The sequence below is a fragment of the Mobula hypostoma genome, chromosome 5 (genome assembly GCF_963921235.1).
Source record: "Mobula hypostoma chromosome 5, sMobHyp1.1, whole genome shotgun sequence".
In the NCBI taxonomy this organism is placed as follows: Eukaryota; Metazoa; Chordata; class Chondrichthyes; order Myliobatiformes; family Myliobatidae; genus Mobula; species Mobula hypostoma.
In genome coordinates this window covers 171,686,436-171,711,254 of record NC_086101.1, presented here as the reverse complement: position 1 = coordinate 171,711,254, position 24,819 = coordinate 171,686,436, and the positions used below count along the sequence as shown (strand labels likewise).

The 24,819-nt window shown below is 38.9% G+C and overlaps 1 protein-coding gene across 1 annotated transcript in view; it reads left to right on the top strand.

The window, feature by feature from the left end:
• The window catches only part of trappc11 (trafficking protein particle complex subunit 11), a 69,150-nt gene that overhangs the window by 26,768 nt on the left and 17,563 nt on the right, over positions 1-24,819 (top strand). Inside the window, exons 7-22 of the mRNA XM_063049424.1 lie at positions 167-240; positions 2,493-2,589; positions 4,701-4,834; positions 5,648-5,795; positions 6,810-6,903; positions 7,350-7,429; positions 7,543-7,621; positions 9,280-9,334; positions 11,387-11,532; positions 12,354-12,415; positions 12,502-12,634; positions 13,638-13,768; positions 14,543-14,698; positions 14,944-15,131; positions 20,136-20,284; positions 23,278-23,399. Of these exons, the coding sequence (XP_062905494.1) occupies positions 167-240; positions 2,493-2,589; positions 4,701-4,834; positions 5,648-5,795; positions 6,810-6,903; positions 7,350-7,429; positions 7,543-7,621; positions 9,280-9,334; positions 11,387-11,532; positions 12,354-12,415; positions 12,502-12,634; positions 13,638-13,768; positions 14,543-14,698; positions 14,944-15,131; positions 20,136-20,284; positions 23,278-23,399 (1,848 nt within the window). The remainder of the gene's footprint in view (positions 1-166; positions 241-2,492; positions 2,590-4,700; positions 4,835-5,647; positions 5,796-6,809; positions 6,904-7,349; positions 7,430-7,542; positions 7,622-9,279; positions 9,335-11,386; positions 11,533-12,353; positions 12,416-12,501; positions 12,635-13,637; positions 13,769-14,542; positions 14,699-14,943; positions 15,132-20,135; positions 20,285-23,277; positions 23,400-24,819) is intronic.

The window sequence follows — 24,819 nt, the reverse complement described above, 5'->3', positions numbered from 1 at the left end:
TTATTGCTGTTGTAATGATGTTGATTACGAAGCATTGTACTTGAACATAACTCATTTAAAAACTCCTCAAAATGTTTAATATATTAATTTTGTGTATTTAGATACTATAAAGTTTAATCATTTTGATCTAAAAGTTAACCAGTTTATCATATTTGTTTTTTGATAGCTGTTATTTGTGAGGCATCAGTTTAAAACAGCTTTCTTCAGTGAATTAAAGCAAGATACACAAAATGCATTGAAGTAAGACTCTTAATTTTTTTTCTCATCCTTAACATCTGTGACATGTAATACTGAAAGTAGTTTCTTTGTATTCAGTTGTATAACAAATGATTTCATCAGCAAACTGACTGAAGGGAAATGATTTCTCATTTTTCTAAATTCTAATGACTTTTAAATTGTTGGTCTGAACATAGAAATTTACAGCACATTGCAGGCCCTTCGGCCCACAATGTTGTGCCAACCATGTAACCTACTCTAGAAACTGCCTGGAATTTCCCTAGCACATTGCCCACTATTTTTCTAAGCTCCATGTACCTATCTAAGAGGCTCTTAAAAGACCCCATTGTATCCGCTTCCACCACCGCTGCCGGCAGTGCATTCCATGCACCCACCACTTTCTGTGTGAAAAACTTACCCCGACATCCCCTTGATACCTATTTTGAAGCAGCTTAAAACTATGCTCCTTTGTGTTAGCCATTTCAGCCCTGGGAAAAAACCTCTGGCTGTCCACACATCAATGCCCCTCATCATCTTATGCAGCTCTATTAGGTCACCTCTCATCCTCCATTGCTCCAAGGAGAAAAGGCCAAGTACACTCAACCTATTCTCATAAGGTACGCCCTCCAATCCAGGCAACATCCTTGTAGATCTCCTCTGCACTCCCTCTATAGTATCCACATTCTTCCTGTAGTGAGGTGACCAGAACTGAACACAGTATTCCAAGTGGGGTCTAACCAAGGTCTTATATAGCCATAACATTACCTCATGGCTCTTGAACTCAATCCCAGTAGAATGATTTTGGTCTGCTGGAAGATCTCAAGTTAAAACTTTTTGTGTTGATGACCATACACATGCATACTTATTAACAAGCTAAATGAATGTAAAGGGACAGTATTATGCCCAAGCTTGGAACAGTATTGTAACCAAACTTGGACAATTCCTCAAGTTTTCAGTGCAAGGGGAAATATGATAATACACAGTAAAGTTTGGTTAGTTGGTCTATCAGTCAATTGGGGCAGCGCTTATTTGGGACAACTCTTAAAAGAACAAATACTAACTGAGAAAATAGCCAAGATTCTCTCCGTTTATTTGGGACACACTGCCACTTAATTGGGACAAGAGACTTTTGCTGAAAAGTTTCTGACTTGCGCTAGTTGTGCACACTTGTGTTTCCATTAGACGTTATGCCATGCTTTGAGCAAAGATTTTAAATAGCGTCAGCTCTGTGTGCTTGTGTTCAAAAAGCAGTGATTTTTGTCACCGATAGTTGCTGAGAAATAAACAGTAAGACAATTCACTGCTGTTTTGCTCACTGCGGTTTAAAGCATGCAGGCTTAGAGATGCCAGAAATGGCTGGGAATCAAAATAGAACGATTTTAATACTTTAGCAAGTAGGAACTGCGAAGAATTTGAAGGTATCAAGAATAACTTTAAATGTTACAATGCAAATAAAGATTTGGAGAATGCAGTTGTCAATAGCATTGTATGAAGGCAGTACTCTATCTACACTGGGTTTCTGCGCTGATTTTGTTCATTACGTACACTGGATGAATTCCTCTGATAACTAAAACACAGTTTTATAGGTGCTTTAGTATTATTGGTAGTGTTCTAATTTGTTCTGTATTTTAGTTAAATAATTTGTCAATCATTTTGTCTTTTTATACCTTTTTACTATTTCCATTACACTTCAGCTAATTGGGGCAGAAACTTAATTGGACCAAAGTGTATTGGTCCCAATGTGTTCCAATGAACCACAATCCACTGTACTTTGCATTTCTTCCATTGTCATATAGCATTTATTCAAAATTCTAAGAGAACACAAATTAACCCTAGAGCAAATTTGTAGCTCATGAGTATACCATTCATTTATTGAATTTTCTTTTAGTTACTTCAGACCTGGACTACGTTGTCTCAGCTTTAATCTCAATTGTATTTTCACTTTTGTGATGTGCGAAAACTGAGGTGAAATTTCCAAGCTCTACTCAACATGTATACATAAAAACAAAAGTACTCATCAGATCAGGAAAATAAAAGTTCATCTCTTCATTCACAGACCAGGATATGGATATACGATTGAATTTCCTGCTTTTTCAGTTGTCATTTTGAGAATTTTCTGCAATATCTCTCCACAACTTCTCTCACAACCCATGGGTGATAATGCCTGCATTTTATAAGTGAATGGTTGGGTATGATATAATGTTGCTGTCTAACAAAAAAAAACATGCTTAATGTTAATATTGCAGTTTAAGGGACTGTTTACATATTAATTTCAGAAACTATAGAACAGCATACAACCTCGTACATGAACTTAGAGCCCATGAGAACAACATGCTTGAAATCAAGACTATGGCTGGATTCATCAACTATAAGGTGATTATACAACTTAAAATATTATTTTGCTTGCTTATTACCAAGTTTGAGCATTGTGAGAGTTGAATGTACTAGAGGTACTTTCAATCTAGCTAAAAAACTGTTTTTCAGAGCAAAACAGCTTCATAATTGTGAAGATATTAATGAAACACCATAACAAAAGCAGAGAAATGTCTGATGACCTATAGATCCTTAGGGTTTGCTACAATTTCACATACTGGCATCAGTGATGAAACTGCGATTGGCTGAGAAGTGGAAAAACTGCTGTGGCAGGGAAACTGAAAACTCCAAAAGTATTTGGCAGGCTTTACAGAATCTCTCAGAGAAAGTAGGAAACAGAAAAGCAGAGAGAATGGGACTAGGCTATTCACTGCCCCATTTCTGCTTTCTATGCCTTTTTGATCTTTATTCATAAGAACTATGTCTAACTCCTTCAATTTTAACGATTTAACCTCAATTGTCTTCATTGGTAGAGATTTCCACAAGTTCATCAGATATTGAATTAAAGAATTTCTGCTATCTCAGTTCAGAATTGCATGCCCTGAATCTATAAGATCTGATCTGGGACTTCCCCACCACTGAGAACAACCTTGCATTCAATCAACTGTCCTCCTGGCTAGCGTAAAATAAAACTGAAGACCCCAGAGCAAGACTGCAGTACCAGAGGGTCATCGGGTAGTCTACTTTGCAGAGATATGGCTCTGTTCCAGCACTGTGGAGACAGCTCTCCAGTCCAAAGGATTAACCATCCACAGTATGGACTGGACAGTGGCATATGGTAACGACAGAGGCGATGGTGCTTGGTGATGATTATCTGTTTGTGGTGCACAGACATGGCGGTTTTCCCCTGATCTGGAACATCTGGCAGTGAAGTACTTAATTCACTGATGAGTTCAGTGCGTTTTATGCATGCTTTGACAGGGAGAATGCACAAACTCCCTCAGCATCTGGTGACCCTGTGATTTTTGTCTCATAAGCTGAAGTCCACAAATCTTTGACGAGGATGAACCCTCACGAGGCATTACTCCCTGACAGTGTACGTGACTGGGTGCTGCAAATCTGTGTAGACCAAATGGCTGGAGTACTCAAGGACATCTTCAACCATTCTGCTGCGGTCTGAGGTTCCCACCTGTTTCAGCAGGGCATCAATCATACCAGTGCCCAAGAGGAGCAGAATGAGCTGACTCAGTGACTATTGCCAGTAGCACTCATACACTGTCATGAAGTATTTCAAGAGCCAGAATTAGCTTCGGCCAGAGCAAGGACCTGCACCCACTACAATTCACCTACCGCTGCAACAGGTCTACAGCAGATGCAGTCTCACTGGCTATCTCACTCTCCTTTGAAGCAAAGAGGTACACCAGACTATAGTTTATCTATTACAGCTCAGCATTCAACACCATCATTCTCCCAGTACTAATAACCAGGTTTTGTAGCCTGGGGCCCTGTGCCTCGCACTGCAACTGGATCCTTGACTTCTCATTGGAAGACCACAGTCAGTGTGGATAGGTAATAACATTTCCTTGTTGACTATCAACACAACTACATTTCTTATCATACATCACACCGTGCAATCCCATAATTGTTCTGGTGAACATTGGCTGCACTCCCTCCAATCAAAACATCTTTCCTTGGAAAAGGAGACCAAAACTGCACAAAGTAGTTTGAGGCGTGGTCTGACCAAAACCCTGTACAATTGCAGTAAGATATTACTGCAGTCAAGTGCTTTCACCATGAAGGCCTGGATGTTTCCTATCACTGACTGTTGTACAAAGACACCCAGGTGTAATTGCACCTTGCCCTTTCTTAAAATATCTCCATTCAGTAATCTGCTTTCTGGATTCTGCCACCGAACTAGATAACCACACATTTACCTGCATAGTGAATCTGTCATGAATCTGTCCAAATCACAATAACACCTTTTTTTTATTGTTTTCACATGGGTCCAGATTAACATCTGGATGTATGATGAGATGTGTGGGTGCTTCAACAGTCTGAAATAAAAGCTCATTTATAGGGGTCAAGCAGTTGCTAGCTGGTGTTAGTGACATAAATATCTTGAAATTGAATAAAGGAGGCAACTTTCACATCCTGTTTGGTTCTCTCTCCAGATCTGTCGCTTATGCTTCCAGCACAATGCTCCGTTGGATGCCATTGCCCAGTTTCGTAAACATGTGGATTTGTGTAAAAAGAAGATAGGAAGTGCAGAATTGGCATTTGAACACACTGCTTGGATGTCTAAACAGTATGATCCTACTGATTTTTTTCAACTCTTAATTGTATTCTTTCTTTATTATTTTATTATAATATAGCCTATTATGTACAGAAATTATGATCCGTGGAACATGAAAACCTTATTTCTTTACACCTCTGTGCCATCCACCAAAAGTGGAACTTTCCAATGGCAAAAAAATTTAATTCAGATTCCCATTTCAGTTCTGACATGTCAGTCCATGGCCTTCTCTTGTGCCAAGATGAGGTCACCATCAGGGTCGAGGAGTAGCACCTTATATTCCGCCTGAGTAGCCTCCAATTTGATGGCATGAATATCAATTTCTCCTTCCGGTTTAAAAAAAATCCCTTCCCCTATGCTCTTCTTCAATTCCCCTCTCTGGCCTCTTACGTGTTCTCACCTGTCTATCATCTTCCCATTTGGATCCCTTCTGTTTCCCTATCGACTGTGGTCTACTCTTCTCTCCTAACAGATTCCTTCCTCTCCAGTCCTTTATCTTTCCTACCCACTTGGCTTCACCTATCATCTTCTGCTATCCTCCTCCTCCTCCCCCCAAAATGCATGCTACCATCTTCCCACTTCCTTTCCAGTTCTGAAGAAGGGTCTTGGCCCAAAATGTTGACCGTTTATTCATTTTCATAGATACTGCCTGACATGCTGAATTCCTCCAGCATTTTGTATGTCTTGCTTTGGATTTCCAGTGTCTTTAGACTTTCTTGGGTTTATTCTTTGCACTTGTGATTTCTAGATACTGCTTATTGTTTCTCTTAATGACGATTGAAGCAATATTTCTAATAAGTTATTTGTGTTGTTTCCTTTATTAAGATTTCAGGCATTTGGGGATTTGTTTGATGAAGCCATTAAACTTGGTCTTACAGCAATTCAAACCCAGAACCCGGGATTTTACTACCAACAGGCAGCGTATTATGCTCAAGAACGTAAACAATTGGCGAACCAACTGTGCAAACATGATGTATGTAATGTTTCCAAAGGATGAATTGATGTAGTTACTTAGCACTCTGTTTTGTTTTATTAATCTGAACTTGGTCACTAGCACAAACTAAATCATGCGAAAAATCTTTGTTTATCCACGGCCTCCTCTACTGTAAAGCTGAAGCCACCCTCAGGTTGGAGGAACAACAACTTATATTCCGTCTGGGTAGCCTCCAACCTGATGGCATGAACATTGACTTCTCTAACTTCTGGTAATGCCCCACCTCCACCTCGTACCCCATCCGTTATTTATTTATATACACACATTCTTTCTCTCTCTCTCCCTTTTCTCCCTCTGTCCCTCTGGCTATACCCCTTGCCCATCCTCTGGGTTCCCCCCCCCCCGCTTTTCCTTCTCCCTGGGCCTCCTGTCCCATGATCCTCTCATATCCTTTTGCCAATCACCTGTCCAGCTCTTGGCTCCATCCATCCCCCTCCTGTCTTCTATCATTTTGGATCTCCCCCTCCCCCTCCCACTTTCAAATCTCTTACTAGCTCTTCCTTCAGTTAGTCCTGACGAAGGGTCTCAGCCCGAAACATCGACTGTACCTCTTCCTAGAGATGCTGCCTGGCCTGCTGCATTCACCAGCAAATTTGATGTGTGTTGCTTGAATTTCCAGCATCTGCAGAATTCCTTGTGTTTAAGAATCTTTGTTTAACTAGTTTGTAAGATTTCCTTTCGGTTTTGAGGGAATCTGTTATGGACAAATACTAATGAGATAATTCCTCTTTGGAACAATGCTTCAATTAATGTTTTTTATGATTTAAGTGGAATCGAAGCATAGTGCATTATTCTACATAAGTGGGATCTTCAGCCTAGGGTCCATAAATTGTTCTCTCAACATAGGCCTTTTGTGTATGCCAGGAGTTTCATTTTGATCCACCTTGATGAGTTATGTTGACCTTTGTCTGACAATATTAATTTCTTCGGGTTAGTATGTCTTCCCTGGATAGTTTCTGCATTTAACCTTCCATTAATTTCTGTTCTTCATAGTCATCTGTCACCTATCCTAGTCCTGACCCACTGGAGACCACTTCTGGAGTAATGGACTTTTTTGGGCAAAGACCCTGGCGGCAAAGTCATCAAAGTAAGGAACAATAGGAATAATTCAGCAAGTTGGAAGTTTTTGCTTGTGTTGTAAACAAAAGTTATCTTGTCGCAGGGCATGAATTCCATTCGCTGAGTATAATTTGCTCAAAGTATGTAATGGATATAAAGTCAGGTGATCATGTCCAATTTAACTTTTCTTCTACGTTGATAATAGTTGGTTAAGTAAGTGCATTTTATCTGTAGAATTCATAAGGTAATAATGAGTATGAAACTCTCCAAAGATTCCTTAAAAGAAAACATTCCGTCCCCATGGCAACAATGGTAACAACCGGTTTTAATTGAATTGCTGTAATAACTGAAGCTCAGTTTTTGCTGTTTGTGAAATTGTTAACCATTGGCCACTCCACAGTTTGTCTTCAAAATTTGTTTCCAATTTTGTTGATTTTTGTTCATACTTAATGGATTACAAACTTTCTTTTTCAGGTATTGAACCACCAGACCCTGAAAAAGAGAAAGTTGGCATTTTGGCACTTCAGCTCAAAGAGCGTGATGTTGACCACCCAGTAAGAACACCTGTACACTAATGTAACCGCAATGAGCAATGTTTTTTGACTAACATTTTAATCTCCTGTAATTGAGATCAGCACTTTACTGTGAGAGTATTATCATTTTGCAGGAACTGATAATTACACTCTTGAGTAATGCAGTGGCTCAGTTCAAGAAATATAAATGCCCTCGAATGAAGAGCCATCTGAGTAAGTAATGACTTTAAGATTAATACTGGTTTCCCCCGCCATCCGAAGGTAGAGCGTTTCTATGAAACGGTTCGTAAGCCGAAATGTTGTCAAGCGAAGAAGCAATTACCATTTATTTATATGGGAAAAAATTGTGAGCGTTCGCAGACCCAAAAATAACCTACCAAATCATGCCAAACAACACATAAAACCTAAAATATCAGTAACATATAGTAAAAGCAGGAATGATATGATAAATACACAGCCTATATAAAGTAGGAATACTTTTCCACAATCATTACCGAACTGTTCTCCGTAGCGAAAATCTCACACAAGTGCCGTCGGCAGAAAATCTCACGCAAGCACTGTTGGCAAAAACACGGTGCAAGCACTCTCCAGTAACCTTTAAGCTATGAAGCTGCCAAATCATACCAAATAACACATAAAAATACACAGCCTATATAAAGTAGAAATAATGTACGTACAGTGTGGTATCACTTACCGGAATTGGTTCAGCGCCGAGCACACTGATGATGGTGTGTTAGACTGAGTCGTTGCAGGTTGGGTGGTGCAGTGGCCCCCATCCCCCAGGCTGCCGACAGATACTGAACCGCGAAGCATGCAAGGGTGCAGTGGTAGCCGGGAGGCATCCAGCAGACCTTTAAGAAGAAAGCCGAAATAAACATGCTAATTAATTACGTGTCGGGCGGCACCTAATTAATTAGCACGTTTGTTTCGGCTTTTTTCTTAAAGATGTGCTGTGTGCCTCCCGGCTACTGCTACATTCTCTGTGAATCGCAGGGTGGTTGGACACTGGGGTGTCATCTTGTCGTCCGTTTCCATTAGAGCAGGCAGCTCATCTTCTCCTATGACTGCCTGCCTCGATGTCAAAGGTCGAGGTTCGTCGTCTGCTGTAGTTGATGCGGAAGGCTTGCTTGACTGCTGAGCCTCGCGCATTTTTCTATCATACAGTTCTTTATAAGGAAGGATTCAAACCATCCTGCAAATATCCCCTAAACCTACGTACCCTTTCAAAATTAAAGTCGTACTTTATCATTGCAGTGAAAATCTCACGCAGTCACTTTCGGTCTGTTTGCTACTGCATTCGGTTTCGGTTGTTATCCTTTCCTCTTCCAGTTGCATCAGCTCTTCATCTATCAGTTCTTGGTCATGGGATGCCAAACCTCTTCAACATCATGTTCGTCAACTTCCACAAGCCAAACTCACTTAGTCCTTACTTCATTCACCACGATCAAAACGCTTAATTATGTCTAGTTTTACGCTAAGTGTAATACCCTTACGAGCTTTTTCAGGCTTTTCCAATACCTTAGAACTCATCTTGCAAACGGCTGCTCACAGGCACGTGTTTAAGCAATGCCGGCGAGAATGCAGTTCCAAATCTGGGGAGAGCGGCTGCTTGGGGCGAGCGGCGTGCTGCCTTTTATCGTGCGCTGATTTTTTTCCGTAACAGTGAAAACACCTTCCAAAAGCGAAAACAGGATACTAATGTAGGTCTTTCATAACAGTGAGGTTTCGTAAGGCGAACGTTCGAAAAGCGGGGGACACCTGTACTGTTCTAATGGTCAGAGCTTGATTATGTTTGTGTTTTTGAATACTTTTTAATAGGAGCACTTGTCCTTCTCTAAACATTTTCTGTTGCTATGCTTTCTTTTGTTTAGTGGTTCAAATGGGTGAAGAGTATTATTATGCAAAGGATTACAGCAAAGCATTGAAGTGAGTATCTTTTATCTATTTAAAATGTAAATTATTAACAGAGACTTAAAATATTTGGAGTCACTTTAACTATTTTTGCATTGTTGAGTAGCAGTATTGTTCTATGTACCTTGGTATTTTCAGTCCTGATGTGTAATATCAAAGGACACAGACTGCAGATGCTAGAACCTGGAACAAGAAACAGTGGGTCAGCCAACATCTATGGAAGCAAATGGATGGTTGATGTTTTGCGTCAAAAATGTATTTCCAAAATTTTGATACAACTTTATTCAAAAAGCAGACTGTTTTAATTCCATTCTCAGCACTGTCAAAATAATTACGAATTATAAGAAAACACACATCAATATACTGCTTAGACAGTTTATATTTAGCTATTTTCTTTGGATTATTTATATAATGTATTTAAATGTTTTGATTTCATCTATTTGCAAGTTATTCCCATTCAGAACTATGTGGAAGATACTCCGCCAACTTTTTCCACACATACCATGACAGTTATTGTTCTGCTTTTTGACTATTGAAATTACATACAAAGAAAAATACTCTCCTTAATACACTTCCAAACTGGACATATGATGTTGTTATGAATGCATAGAAGACTGTTTATATATTTGGAAGATATAAATCTAACATTAGAAACAAATGGAATTCAAATAAATCATATTACCAGGAAGATTATAGGTTGGATAAAGCAGTGGCTGATTGGCTGCTGGTGACTCATCTGTGTTGGGACCGATTCTTTTTATGCTATATGTCAATGATTCGGATAACAGAATTGATGGCTTTATTGCAGCGTTTACAGACAATATGGAGATGGTTGGAAGGGCAGATAGTTTTGATGAAGTAGAGAGGCTACAGAAGGACTTAGATTAAAAGAATGGGCAAAGAAGTGGCAGATGGAATACAGGTGTTGGGAAGTGTATGGTCATGCACTTTGGTAGAAGAAATGAAAGGGTAGACTATTTTCTAAATGGAGAGAAAATACAAAAAAACTGAGGTGCAAAGGGACTTGGGAGTTCTTGTGCAGGATTCCCTAGAAGTTAATTTGCAGCTTGAGCCTGTGATGAGGAAGGCAAATGTGATGTTAGCATTCATTTCAAGAGTACTAGAATATAAAAGCAAAGATGTAATGTTGAGACTTTATAAAGCACTGCTGAGGCCTCACTTTTGGAACAGTTTTGGACCCCTTAGAGAGGATATTTGAAACTGGAGAGGGTTCAAAGGAGGTTCACGAAAATTATTTCAGGATTGAACGGCTTGTCATATGAAGAGCGTTTGATGGTTCTGGACCTGTACTCACTAGAATTCAGAAGAATGAGGGGTGACTATGGTATGGTGAAAGGCCTTGATAGAGTGGATGTGGAGAGGATGTTTTCTATGGGGGAGAGTCTGAGACCAGGGAACAGAGACTCAGAATAGAGGGGTGTCCTTTTAAAATGGAGATGAGGAAGAATTTCTTTAGCCAGAGAGTGGTGAACCTGGGGAATTAATTCCAACCAGGCAGCTGTGGAGGGCAAGTCTTCATGTATATTTGAAGCAGAGGTTGATAGATTCCTGATTGGTCAGGGCATGAAGGGATACGGGGGCAAGGCAGGTGATTGGGGCTGAGAGGAAAAATGGTGGAGCAGACTCAATGGGCCAAATGGCCTAATTCTGCTCCTATATCTTACGGTTTTATGTTAAATATGATAACCACTGTTTCAAAGTTTAAAAAAAAATCAAGTTGCATTTATTTAGAACACAAATAGCAAACATTTATTTACAGTTTGTACTTTCTAATTTATGAATGATATATTGAAGTACAATACAAGTACTTGGGTCATTGGTTTTTAAGATGGATTAATGCCATAATCTGTTTTGTTTTTACATTGTGTAACACAGAACAAAATAAGTTACTGCTCTTCCTGATTGAATTCTGCATTTCAGAATGTGTTGGCTCCTCCTTCTAGGTTTAATTTTGTTGTCAATAAAATAGGAGAATATAGAATAATGCATATATTCCCTCCTATAATTCAATATTTTGAATGTTTTTCCACCCCCCACCACAAATAGGTTGTTGGATTACGTGATGTGTGATTATCGCAGCGAGCGCTGGTGGAAGCTGCTTACCTTCATTTTGAGTACCGCTCTTAAATGTGCTTACCTAATGGGTCAAATCAAAGATTACATCACCTATTCTCTGGAACTGCTTGGGAGGTGTATCCTTGCTGTTGCAAAAAGGAGATAGTTTGTGACCATCAGATTTGAGTTGTAGTGTTTATTGAAATATTTTAATGTTGCAGGATATGTGTATGTTCACCATCTTTTCATAGCAGTTTTGTCTAACAGCACGACCATAATTTAAACTTTTCCTTGCCTTTTAAATCTTTCTGATACAATGTAGGCTACAGTTAAGAGATGGCCAAGTCATTGTGGTTTCCAAACTATCAGCTGAACTTTTCAGGGATTATGAAGTTGGTGGCCCTTTTCACTTTTAATGCAGATTCTAACTGGCACAAACCTTTGTCTAGTTTGCGCTCACTTTTAATATCTTATAATCTAAGCCAAAACTGACTTGTGTTCTCAGAAATTTATTTTATTGCAGAAATTTGTGTTTTTATTTTTCATGTTGAGTGAAACAGTAAACTTATTAAGAAATACTTGAATCTTTTGTCGTAGGATTTACCCAATTTTTTTTTACCTTTTCTATTGTGAACTGGTAATTTTGTTAGGATTCATTCTGTGAATACTAGAACCCCTTTGATCTTTCAATCTGGCTGCCATGTGTGAACCGAGATAAGTGAGTTTATTATGATATCACCAAAAACTGATTTCTGATCAGAAGCTATAGGTAACATTCTGGCAAAACTGTTTCTCTTTTCTAACTTTTATTAATGAGTTTGGAGGCTACTTCTTAGTTCCTATTTGTTTCCTCAGCTTCTGCTAACAAGTATGTCTCATAGAAGCCATTGTTATTTCCCTGTAGTCCCTGTAGGCTAAGTTTCTTTTTTCTAAGATTGGCCCTTTACTGATAAGACAGCATCCACACTAAGCGATGAACAGAAATCCCGTGTAGAAAAGAACCTGATTAAAGTGTTGATGGTAAGTATTTGTGAAAACAGCTTTTAAAATCTTTTTAAAACGACAAAATAAATGATATTACAATGATTATTTTTTCATGACAATAGAATGAGACCCCAGTTCCGGAGCCCGACTGTGATCCCAAGGCCATCAAAGCTGCTCAGAAAGTGTGGGCAGATCGTATTTCTTTAGCGGGAAGTAATGTGTTTACCATTGAAATGCAAGATTATGTTCCATTTGGTAAGTTTTAAAGTTTCAAACAAAATTTGTTTAATTAGCAATTTACTTTTATGCCTATGTTTAACTTTCTCAAATACATTTATCATCCTCTATAGCCCTCTTTGTTTGCAAATTTCACAAGTTCACCTCCTTCTGAAGAAATTTTTCATTTCAGTTTAAAATCACTTGTCCTATACTCTAGAGTTTGTGACCCCAGCTAGAAGAAACATCCTTCCCTGGATCAGAGTCCAATTATTAGGTTTCAGTGAGGTAGCTTCTTGTTGTTCTAAGCTCTGGAGTATAGTGAATACAAACCTTGTCAACCTAATCTCGTGTGACATTTTTGCCACTCCAGCATCACTCTGCACTCCCTCAATGGCAAGTATATCTTTCTTGGGTAACGAAACTAAAGCAGCATGCAGTTCTCAAGGGTGGTCTCACCAAGGTACTATAGCATGGTAGTTAGACATCCTGCTCCTGTACGCAAATCCCCTTGCTATGAAGGCCAACATAACATTTGCGACCTTTACTGTCGGCTACATCTACATGCTTGCTTGCATTGACTGGTGCATAAGAACACCCAGGCCTCTCTGCATATTGTCACTTCCCTGATCCAATACATTTAGTTAATGAAAATCAAAGAAATGCAGATGCTTTAAATCTGAGGTAATTCAGTCGTTTTCCCTGTATTTTCTGATTTATATTTTCATTTAGAGAATATTCTGCGTTCTATTTTTTCCATTTATATAATTGACTTCTAAGATTATTTTCAGATTTGCTATAGTGATCATGTGAAATTTATTTCTTATGTGTGCTGATGTACCATTTGAAATGTGAGACATTTGTATTATGCCATGTTTATTTTTAAAGAAACACAAGGATATGAGATAATTTTATGCAGTTATTTTGTGTTTTATTATGTCTACCAAACTGATTCTGATAAGCAAAAGATAGGTTCAGTAAGTAAAAATAAAATCAGAAACTAAATTGTTGTTTTGCTTGTTCTGCCCAATTGTCCATGAAGTTGAATGTAAAGCTCGTTTCTTGGCCCCAAGTTTCCATCTTGATGACCCTGTACAACTTCATGTGTATCTGCGTGCTGATTGCCCTCATCCATTCCGGATTTCAAAGCTCTGTGTCCGTTTTAACAACCAGGTAAGATATGTTCTGAAGCAAGTCTTATCTGCTATAAAGGCAAGGTTTCTGTCCCAGTGTTTGGTTGGCTTTGCATACTCACATAAGTAGAATGGTTAGTCATAGTAATATGATGTTTGGTCATCTACTCCTCCCTTTTTATGCATTCTTTGATTCAGAGTGGCAAGAAACCCCGTGCGATTTGACCTGAAAATGCTCAACAACTGAAAGTTCCAGAATCATCTTGATTATCAATGTCTTGTATGACGTGAAATTTGTTATTTTGTGACAATAGTACAGTGCAGACATAACATTAATATAACTTACAAAATAAATAGTGCAAAAAAAGGTATTGTTTATGGGTTCATAGATGGTTCAGAAATCTGATGGCAGAGGGGAAGGAACTGATCCTAGATCATTGAGTGTAGACCATATCCCTGATGATAGTAACATGAAAAGAGCATGTCCTAAGTGGTGAGGGTCCTTAATGATGAATATCACCACCTTGAGGTACTGCCTCTCGAAGATGTCCTGGACTTTAACTATTATATGTGACCTTATCAGCTGCCTCCTGTGTCTAAACTTCACATCAACCACACTTTGTGGAAGAAAATTCCACATTCCAACCTAAAAAATTCTTTGAACTGTGAGCCACTCTAAGCGAAACTCTTAATCATGGGTTTGGTATGTTGTTTAGCTAACCAAAACAGGCCTGATCTCTTGTATGTGATTGTCAGATCTAATTTCAGTCTCCATTTACTTTGCTATTGACAATTATATTTCTTTTACTTAAAGGAGTACAACCAATACTGTGTGGTCGAGGAAACTTATCAAACATCGGACATTCTGGAAGCCTCATCCCAGGGCACCATGTGCTTAGTTCCTGGTAAAACCAGGCAGTACATTTTCAAATTTGTTGCTCGGACCGAAGATGTTGGAAAGAAAGTGGAGGTAAATTTTCAGGCAGGCTGTTTGGAAGACGTCTGATTTTTTAAAAAATGATTTGTGTGAAATGAAATTGTGTCTTTCAGTTAATGATGAATCTTCACAACCTGCTTTTGAATTGTTCTTATTACGATATTAAATGCAATTATTTTATTATTTCAGAAGTTCCATGATTGCTTTGTATTTTTGGTGCAAATAATACCAAAGTTACCTTAAAAGTTTTAAGGGGGTTATGCCATTGTTTTCCGTAGATTACCTCTGTAGACCTTGTGCTCGGTACCGATACTGGCAGGTGTGTGATTCTGAATTGGAGGGGTGGTGGGGGCGATGCTGCATCATGCCAGGAGGCCTTGCAAGCTAGTCGATCCTTTAAACGACGACCAAAGCTGCCGGATAATGAAGTATGCTGGGACAGTATTACAATACAAGCAAGCACCATGTGAGTATAGGAAAGGGTTGTCTTGTTTATTACAGCAAAAGCTACTGTGTCGTAGTGAAAGAGCACTTCTGTTAATCTACAGTCGCTTCCTTTCTGTTGCATTGTAATTCTAAAATGAAGAATTGATGTTAAAGAATTTGTTTAAGGAAAGAAGGTGTTAACTTTCTTACTGACTTGACAGTTCCTCAATACATTCAGGTTGAAATAAAATTACATGTGCATATATCAGCCTGTATTTCAAACTTCTTCATCATGAAGCTGCACTAGAGTGTTTCCCTAAATCTGCTTAAGTATCCCTGTCAAGTTAGCAGAATTTTGCTGGTGATGTCAAATGAATTACTCTCAAAGTTGGCCCATCAAACTAAATGCTTCATCACTCCAGTCGTAAGTAATGTTAACTTGAATGTTGGAATGGCAAAACTTTTTGTACTTTGTTAATTCATTTGCTGTGTGTGTAGAAAATGTTATGTAGTTTTACCTGGCAAATCTCTTGCATCTTAACTAAATCCATATCAGAGCTTAAGACATTTTAATATAGTCATTTTTTTAATGATGAGTTGCATGAATTGTTTCTGTAGTACAACTTGTACACTTGTACAGTTCAGTGATGCAGTAGTCAATTTTCTCAATTTCCTGATTATTTTGTTTGGGTGGGGGAAGGGGTTATTTTGGACAGTTAAGTTGGGTAAGTTCCCTTGCAGAAATTAACCACTGTATTTTATAAGTAAATTTCTGACCCCTGTGACCTGTGTTCTATGTTGAACTACTGCTTTGAATTCAGTATTTGTAGCTTAAATTGTTCCCTTCTGCCAAAAGAAACAATTAGAATTACAGAACACTTCAGCACAGAAACAGGCCATTCGACCAACCTAGTCTGTGCTGAACTATTAATCGGCTTAGTTTCATCGACCTGCACCCAGACCATGGGACTTCATATCCCTCCCATCCATGCACCGATCCAAATTTCTCTTAAATGTTGAACTCAAACTCACATTCCCCACTTCTGCTGGCAGCTCGTTCCACACTCTCACCACCCTGTTAGTGAAGATGTTGTCTCTTGTTTTCCCCTTAAACATTTTACCTGTCACCCTTGGCTCATGATCTTTAGCTCTAGTCTCACCGAACCTCAGTAGGAAAAAAACCTACTTGCATTTGCATTATCTATATCCCTCATAATTTTGCATACCTCCATCAAATCTCCCCTCTTTCTCCTATGCTCCGGGAAATAAAGTCCCGGTCCTCAAGTCCTGGCAACATCTTGTAAATTTTCTCTGCACTGTTTCAATTCTATTGGCATTTTTTCTGCAGGTAGGAGACCAAAATTGCACATAGTACTCCAAACTAGACCTTACAAATGTCTTGTACATCTTCAACATAACATACCAACTCTTTTACTCGTTACTTTGATTTTTTGAAGGCCACTGTACCAAAAGCTTTCTTTATAATCCTAACTACTTGAGATACCACTTTCAAAGAATTATAGACCCGTATTCCCAGATCCCTAGATCCCTCTGTTGTACTGCACTCTGCGGTGCCCTTCTGCTCCCTGGGTTTGTCCACCCAAGTGCAACAACTCCACATATCTGCATTAAATTCCATCTGTCATTCTTCATTCCATTTTTTTTCAGCTGGTTCAGATCCTGTTGCAAGCTTTGGGCTTCCTCACTGTCCACTATACCCCCGCTCTTGGTGTCATCCGCAAACTTGTTGATCCAGTTTCCATGTTATCATCCAGATCATTGATATCGATGACAAACAACAATGGACCCAGCACTGATCCCTGTGGAACTCCACTAGTCACAGGACTCCAGTCAGTATGTCAACTGTCTACTACCACTCTGGCTTCTTTCACAAAGCTAATGTTTAATCCAGTTTACTACCTCATCTTGAATGCCAAGCGACTTAACCTTCTTGACCAGCCTCCCATGTGGGACCTTGTCAGAGGCCTTGCTGAAGGCCAAGTACACAACATTCACTGCCTTGCCTTCATCAACTTTCCTAGTACCTTCCTCAAAAAGCTCTGTATGATTGGTTAGACGTGACCTACTATGCACAAAGTCATGCTGACTAACTCTAAATCAGTCCCTGTCTATCCAAATAATTATATATATCCAGTCCCTTAGAATACCTTCCAATAATTTTCCCACTACTTTCCCACTCACCAGCCTATAATCTTCCAGCTTATTCTTAAAGCCTTGCTTGAACAACGGAACAAAACTAGATATCTTCCAATCCTCTGGCACCTCACCTGTGGCTAAGGACGTTTTAAATATCTCAGCTAGGGCCCCTGCAATATCTGCACTAGTTTTCCATAGGGTCTGAGGGAACACCTTGTCAAGCCCTGGAGATTTATCCACCCTAATTTCCGTTGAGACAGCAAGTACCTCTGTAATCTGTATACGGTCCATGACCTCACTACGGCTTTGCCTCACTTCTATAGATTCTGTGTCTGTCTCCCAAGTAAATAAAGCTGCAAAAAATCTATTTGAGATCTTTCCCTTTTTTTAGTGTCATGCATAGATGGCTACTCTGATCTTCAAGAGGACCAATTGTGTCCCTTGTTATCCTTTTGCTCAATATAATTTGTTGAAGTTGGATACTCCTTCAATCTTGTCTGTTAGAGTAATCCAATGCCTTTTTTTAGCCCAACTCATTTCCTTCTTAAATGTTCTCTTGTGATTCTTATACTCACATGCCTCATTTGCTTCGTCCTGCCTGCACCTGCTACGAACCTCCTTCTTCTTGACCAGGGCTTAACCATCTCTCGAAAACCAAGGTCCCCTAAACCTGCTGTCCTTGCCTTTTTTTCTTTTATTTATTATTCTTTTTTTATTACACCAACAAATTACATTCAATACAACCAATTGCCAATTACATTTTGACTGTTTAACCCAGCCACCCCCCAACCTTCATCACCATCCCCCCTCCACCCCTCTCTCCCTCCCATCCCTCTCCCCTCCACCAACCAACTGAATAGTAGTGCCTACACAGACAAAGCATTCCTATTTTAACAAAAGATCTTTTAAGTTAGATGTCAAATTTGTCCACATTAAGATTGTGTTTGGTCGTGCATCATTTACCCTTGCTGATGAAAGTTCCAGGTAAGAAATGTCCAAAAAGCATCGAAGCCAGTGAGTATTTGAAATATCATGGGGAGGTTTCCAACGCTGGACTACAATCTTCTTAGCTGCAGTCAGGCCTGCCAGCCAAACTTTGCATGTTTTTTCTGTAAGGGAAAGGTGGGAGTCATCATTTCGAAGATTACAGCGGGGTCCATTGGTAATTGTACCCCTGTTAGTTCTATAAGAGTATTGATAACCTTCCCCCACAAACCAAAAACCCCTGGACATTCCCATAGAACATGTATAAAAGAGCCAACGGTTCCGTGGGGGAAAAATGAGCAATATGGGTCAGGAACCAGTCCCGTTTGATGTCAAATTCTCGGTGTTTACTATGCTCTATGACAAAATTTCAAGTGTATATATCGATGATTTGGGTTTTTCGAAGCATCGGCCACATTATCCCAAATCGCATCCCAGTCTAAGTCTTGTCCCAATTCAGATATGTCCCTATCCCAGGCTTTCATTCCTGATGTGGGCAAATACTTCTGGGAGTTTTAATTTATCATAGATATATGACACTATCTGTCCTGGAGCACTCTGTATCCAACTTAAAATGGGATGGTCCTTTAAATCTGACCCCCAGGGAGCGCTGTAGGCTTTACAAGCTGATCTTACTCTAAAGCAGAAGAAAAGAGAGTGTTTATCAATATTATATCGAGATATCAGTTCTTGAAAGCTAAGGATAGTACTTGCTGCCCCATTAATATCTTGAAGAGTAGTAATACCTTTATCCTCCCAAGTTCTGTTAGTGAATTGTTTCCCCCCAGATAGAAAATGATTATTGTTCCATAATGGAGGCGATTTGCACCATACACTTCTAAATTTTAGGAATTTTTCTGCTGCTCTAAACACTTGTAGTATATGGGTTAAAATTGGACCGTAATACAAATCACATTTTTTAGTAGACATACCTATAAGGAGAAAGTCCTTCAACCTTATTGGTGCTATTAGCTCTTGTTCTATATTTTTCCGTGATGAAACTTTATCCTCCTCCATCCAATAGCTAAGACTTTTTAATATAAATGTCCTGTGATACAATTTAAAATTTGGACATGACAATCCCTCATCCAACTTTTTGAATTGTAGAGCTGACCACTTTATATTGGGTCGTTTACTGTTCCAAACATAGCATCGTAGTAAGGAGCAGTAAGGAGTTCAGTTTTTGCCAATATCCTGCTGGAGGTGCATTGAGCTGATAAAATTAATGTGGGGTAAGATGTTAATTTTAATGACTGATATATGGGCTGGAACTGATGCTGGCAGGTGTCTCCATCTATTAATATCTTCTTCTATTTTTTTCAAAATTAAAGAGTAATTTGTTTTAGCCACAGATGATAGGGAAGTATTAACTTTAATACCCAAGTAGAGGATTTCATCTATAACCTTAATCTGGGGAGAGGGAGACACCTTACTTTTATCCATATTAATCAGCATCAGTGCTGATTTTGACGAATTAACTTTGTATCCTGAAAGAAATCCAAATTGCTCCAGTGTTTTTAAAACATAGGGGAGAGTTTGTTGAACATTTGCCATATAAACTAGCATGTCATCCGCATAAAGTGATATCGAATGTGAAGTTATACCCATTATAATAGGGGAGATCTGAGGAGAGTTTCTCATTAAATGTGCAAGCAGTTCAATAGATATAGTAAAAATTAAAGGAGACAAAGGGTCCCCTTGTCGTGTGCCCCATCCTATGTCAAATAACTCTGAGAAACCTCCTCCCACACATACCCGGGCTGAAGAATTAGCATACAGTGTTTGAATCATATTGTTAAATTTCCTTGCCTTTTTTTCTGACAAGAACTAACAAACTCTGTACTCTCAAAATTTCACTTATGCCAGAAAATTGTTTTCAGAATTTTTCTTTTTGTAACTGAAGGGTGATTTCTCGAGTTCCAAGATTATCGGTACAGCTACGCCATGAACCACCGACATTGACCAATGAAATGTATTGCTTAGCAATTACTGTTCAGTCAGAAGAAGTCACTACTGCAAGGGATATGAAGCTCACAGCAGGTTTAAAACCAGGTACGGGTCTCTAAGCATATGATCAAGCAATGTAGTATCATCACAGTCTGTAATTCGCCAGGCATGTGGTGGCGCATATTAATAACTTTTGATAAGACTGGTTCATTACTATTGAGTTGGCATTAGGATTTGATTATTATATGAAAGTAAAACTTCCATTGAGAGTAAAAATGATGTTTAAACAGTTTGCTGTCTGTGAATGAATTACTTGGACAATTGCTCTTTGAGTATTTTGCTAAACATGGAAGTTATGATCCAAGTTGGCATGCCTTTTCACAGCATTGCCATTAAAATTGCACTGAAACATGTGAAGCATTTGAATTTGCTATTCTTGAAAATAAGTATTTTGGAGATAATTAGGGCTGCCTCATCCAGAATGATTTGCTGCAAGATAACTTGTAAATGTTGTCAAGTGATATCATTATGCCCAAGTGTAATATTCAGCTTTTTCAGAATTTGATGTGTTTCATTCAATATTAAATTAATTATTTTGTCCACCTCATTTGATTCCCACTGTTCTTCCTAACTTGAAAAGAACTGCACATTCGACCACTCTGCATTAAATCCAAATCAATGAACTGTGTTAGGAAAAGGAAACAATAGTCCTGGCACCAACTTTACCACACAACCTACTTTTGTTACCCATATTTAAATTCCTTATGTGTTTACCTTGAATTTGAGCTTAACTGAAACCAGCTTCCACCACCCTGATTCTTTGGAACACATCAGGACTAGTACATTTTGGTCCAATTAAGTCACTGCCCCAATTAGCCAAAGTTTCATGGAAATTGTTAAAATGATATAATTTGTTACTCAGTCTTTTTTATATATTTAAATGAAATACAGAACAAATTAGAATGGTACTAATGTACTATGAAACTGTGTTAGTTCTAATAGTTATCGATGGAGGAATTCATGCAGTGTACACTGCCATCTACTTTTGATTGGCTGTAAATGAACAAAATCAGTGCAGACACCTAATGCAGATAATGGACTGCCTTCATGCATTGTTTTCAAAAATTGCATCCTCCAGATCTTCATTCTCATTCTAACATTCTAAATGATTGTCAGTACCTTCTAATTCTTTGTAATTGACGTCATGAAATCATTTCATTTTCTTTCCCGGCCATTTCTGGCCCTCCAAGTCTGAACGCTTGAAACCGCACTGAGTAAAACAGTTCTGAATTGTCTTACTGCTTATATCTCTCCAACTGTCAGTGACAAAAAACACTGTTTTTTGAACACAAATACACATAACTGATGCTACTTAAAAGCTGTTCGCTCTAAGCACAGTGTAGTGACTAACGGCTGCGTAATTGATGCAACAGACGCTAATTAGAAACTGTTCGGCAACAGTATCCTGTCCCAATTAAACAACATAGTGTCGCAAATAAACGAAGGGAATTTCAGCTATTTTCTTGATTGGTTTTTGTTCTTTAAGAATTATGCTGATTAAGCAGCTGACTCGATTAGCCTGAGTCTATTGTACGGGAAATTACTTCCTGATTTAACTCTTGAATTGCCTTGAATTTTGAGATTTTAATTCTCGTCCCCTGTCCGGTGTGGCAGTTTCAGGTAAGCAAGGTTAGGTTTATATCTCCATCACTACTTTTCTTTCTAACTCTGGAAAGCCGGGCTAGTACTTGTTTTTTTTGCTTTCTCGGGCCAGCTATAATTTTTCCTTTACTTTTTTCGGTCAGTCTTTCCTTTTATCCCATTTATTAGATCTTTGTGTTGAATTCCTCCTCAAACTTCTGTGACTTTTACTTCTAGTTTTTGTCAGTTCTAAGAACTCTGAAGTTGAATCATAATTTATGTGGAGAGTTTTTTATTCCCTAAAATATTAATATCGATACATGTCCTTAACAAGGAATTGACAGTGGAGTTATTTCTAGTCAATATTGCTTGAAACTCTCCCCACGAATGCTGTTCCAATTACATGCTCCTTTACAATGTACTTTTCAGCTGAGTCTTTGATTGCATAACTTTGTAGCTGAGTGTGATATTTTGCAAGATGACGATGATATACAGTCTTTTGGTATTTACTATGCTAAAGCGGATGAAGTAAGTCATAGGCAGCTGGAGCTCATTGGTACAATTAAATTTAGAGATATGCAAGAGGCCAGAGTTGAAGAAGCAAATAAATTTTGTAGGGCTGAAAGATATTCAAAGGCATAAGACTTGAAAACATAGACAAGAATTTTAAAACTAAATTTTTGTTGGGGGAAGACCAACAACTGCCATTTATTACACGCAAACAGTCCTGGCGCAGGGTCTCGGCCTGAAACGTCAACTGTGCTTTTCCCTATGGATGCTGTCTGGCCTGCTGTGTTCCACCAGCATTGTGTGTGTGTGTGTTGCCATTTATTTCACATTTTTAAAAATGTCATTACACATCCTGATACTTTGCAGCATGTTGGTATGCAAAATTTGTTTCACACTGGGATGATCATGGAATATGACTTAGTGTAGGTTAAGCAGAGAATGGCAAGCAATTATATTTACGAATAATGCTGGGTGGAAGTACGGGCAAGATAGCCAACAGCAAATAGAGTGAAACAGGGTCCGAGATGGGAGAAGTTATGAAAATGACCACTAAGCTGAAGTGAATTATTGCTTAACAAAGATATTTGCATTCCAAGCCTGAATTTTAATTGCCCTTAACCCTCCAAATATCAGCATCTATTAATTTGACACTGCATTTGATGATATTTATCTGGTACAATATTTGTATCAAATACAGATGATTATTTTCATACTATGTTATTGTGCCTGCTAGGATTTGAAGCCTTGTCTTCCAAATTGTATCATAAGGAACTGTATATTGGTAACTAAAGTAGAAATAGCTATGGGCTTACCTGTATTGAGTACACTGTGATAAATATAGCCACGTTTGCTTTAATGGTTGGAGTCTTCTATGTGAAAGGGCTGCTTTTTACATGAACCTTATCAGGTTTCTGTGAAGCAACAGTAACAACTTATGTTATTTCCAGGCCAGGATGCCAACCTGACTCAGACAACTCATATAACCCTTGATGGGACAGAGATGTGTGATGATTCTTGCCCTGCTTTGCTTCCGGATATTCCTATTGGAGACTTGCTCCCAGGGGAAAAGGTAAACCTGCTCCTCAGGCAGGAGTGATAGCAGTGAAGAGAGCAGGATCAATTGTAAAACAAATGCAATAGACAACGAGCCTCTTGGGGCTGTGAATCTTTGGCAATAAAATTTTAAGTAAAAATCAACAGCATGACTTCTTTTTTGACCAAATTTCACTTTGCTCATTGATTTCTCGCTTCATTGTAATAAACGTGAAAGTAACTTAGAGCAACTCATCCGTACAACATGGATGTATTAATCAGTGTTAGTCTGATGTTTTTCAAAGTTCAGGCATTTATTTCAACACTTTCTCATGTTCACTGTTATCTGCAATTCTTTCAGCTCACCCATTTTCTTCTTAGAAATTGCCCTGTTACTTAGTAAAATTTGTTCCATGTAACATTCATCAAAAGAAAGAGAATCAGATTTATTATCACAGACTTCCATGTCATGAAATTTGTCTTTGGCGCCAGTATAGTACAAAGACATAAAATTACTATAAATTACAGAAATAAATAGTGCAATATAAGAGTAACTGGGTATAAGAATAAATGAACTGAGAGCAAAGGGGAAGAAACTGTTCCTAAATAATTGAACGTGGGTCTTCAGGCTCCTGTGACTCCTCACCAGTGATAGTAACAACATGAGGATCCTCTGATGTTGAGGATGCTTAATTATAGATGCCGCTTCCATAATGCACTGCCTCTTGAAAATGTCCTTGATAGGTTGGTGGTGTTGTAGATAGTGTAGAGGATTGTCGAAGATTGCAGAGAGACATTGATAGGATGCAGAAGTGGGCTGGGAAGTGGCAGATGGACTTCAACCTGGAGAAGTGTGAGGTGATACACTTTGGAAGGACAAACTCCAAGGCAGAGTACAAAGTAAATGGCAGGATACTTGGTAGTGTGGAGGAGCAGAGGGATCTGGGGGTACATGTCCACAGATCCCTGAAAGTTGCCTCACAGGTAGATAGGGTAGTTAAGAAAGCTTATGAGGTGTTAGCTTTCATAAGTCGAGGGATAGAGTTTAAGAGTCACGAGGTAATGATACAGCTCTATAAAACTCTGGTTAGGCCACACTTGGAGTACTGTGTCCAGTTCTGGTCACCTCACTATAGGAAGGATGTGGAAGCACTGGAAAGGAGATTTACCAGGATGCTGCCTGGTTTAGAGAGTATGCATTATGATCAGAGATTAAGGGAGCTAGGGCTTTACTCTCTGGAGAGAAGGATGAGAGGAGACATGATAGAGGTATATAAACTATTAAGAGGAATAGATAGAGTGGATAGCCAGCACCTCTTCCCCAGGGCACCACTGCTCAGTACAAGAGGACATGGCTTTAAGGTAAGGGGTGGGAAGTTCAAGGGGGATATTAGAGGAAGGTTTTTTACTCAGAGAGTGGTTGGTGCATGGAATGCAGTGCCTGAGTCAGTGGTGGA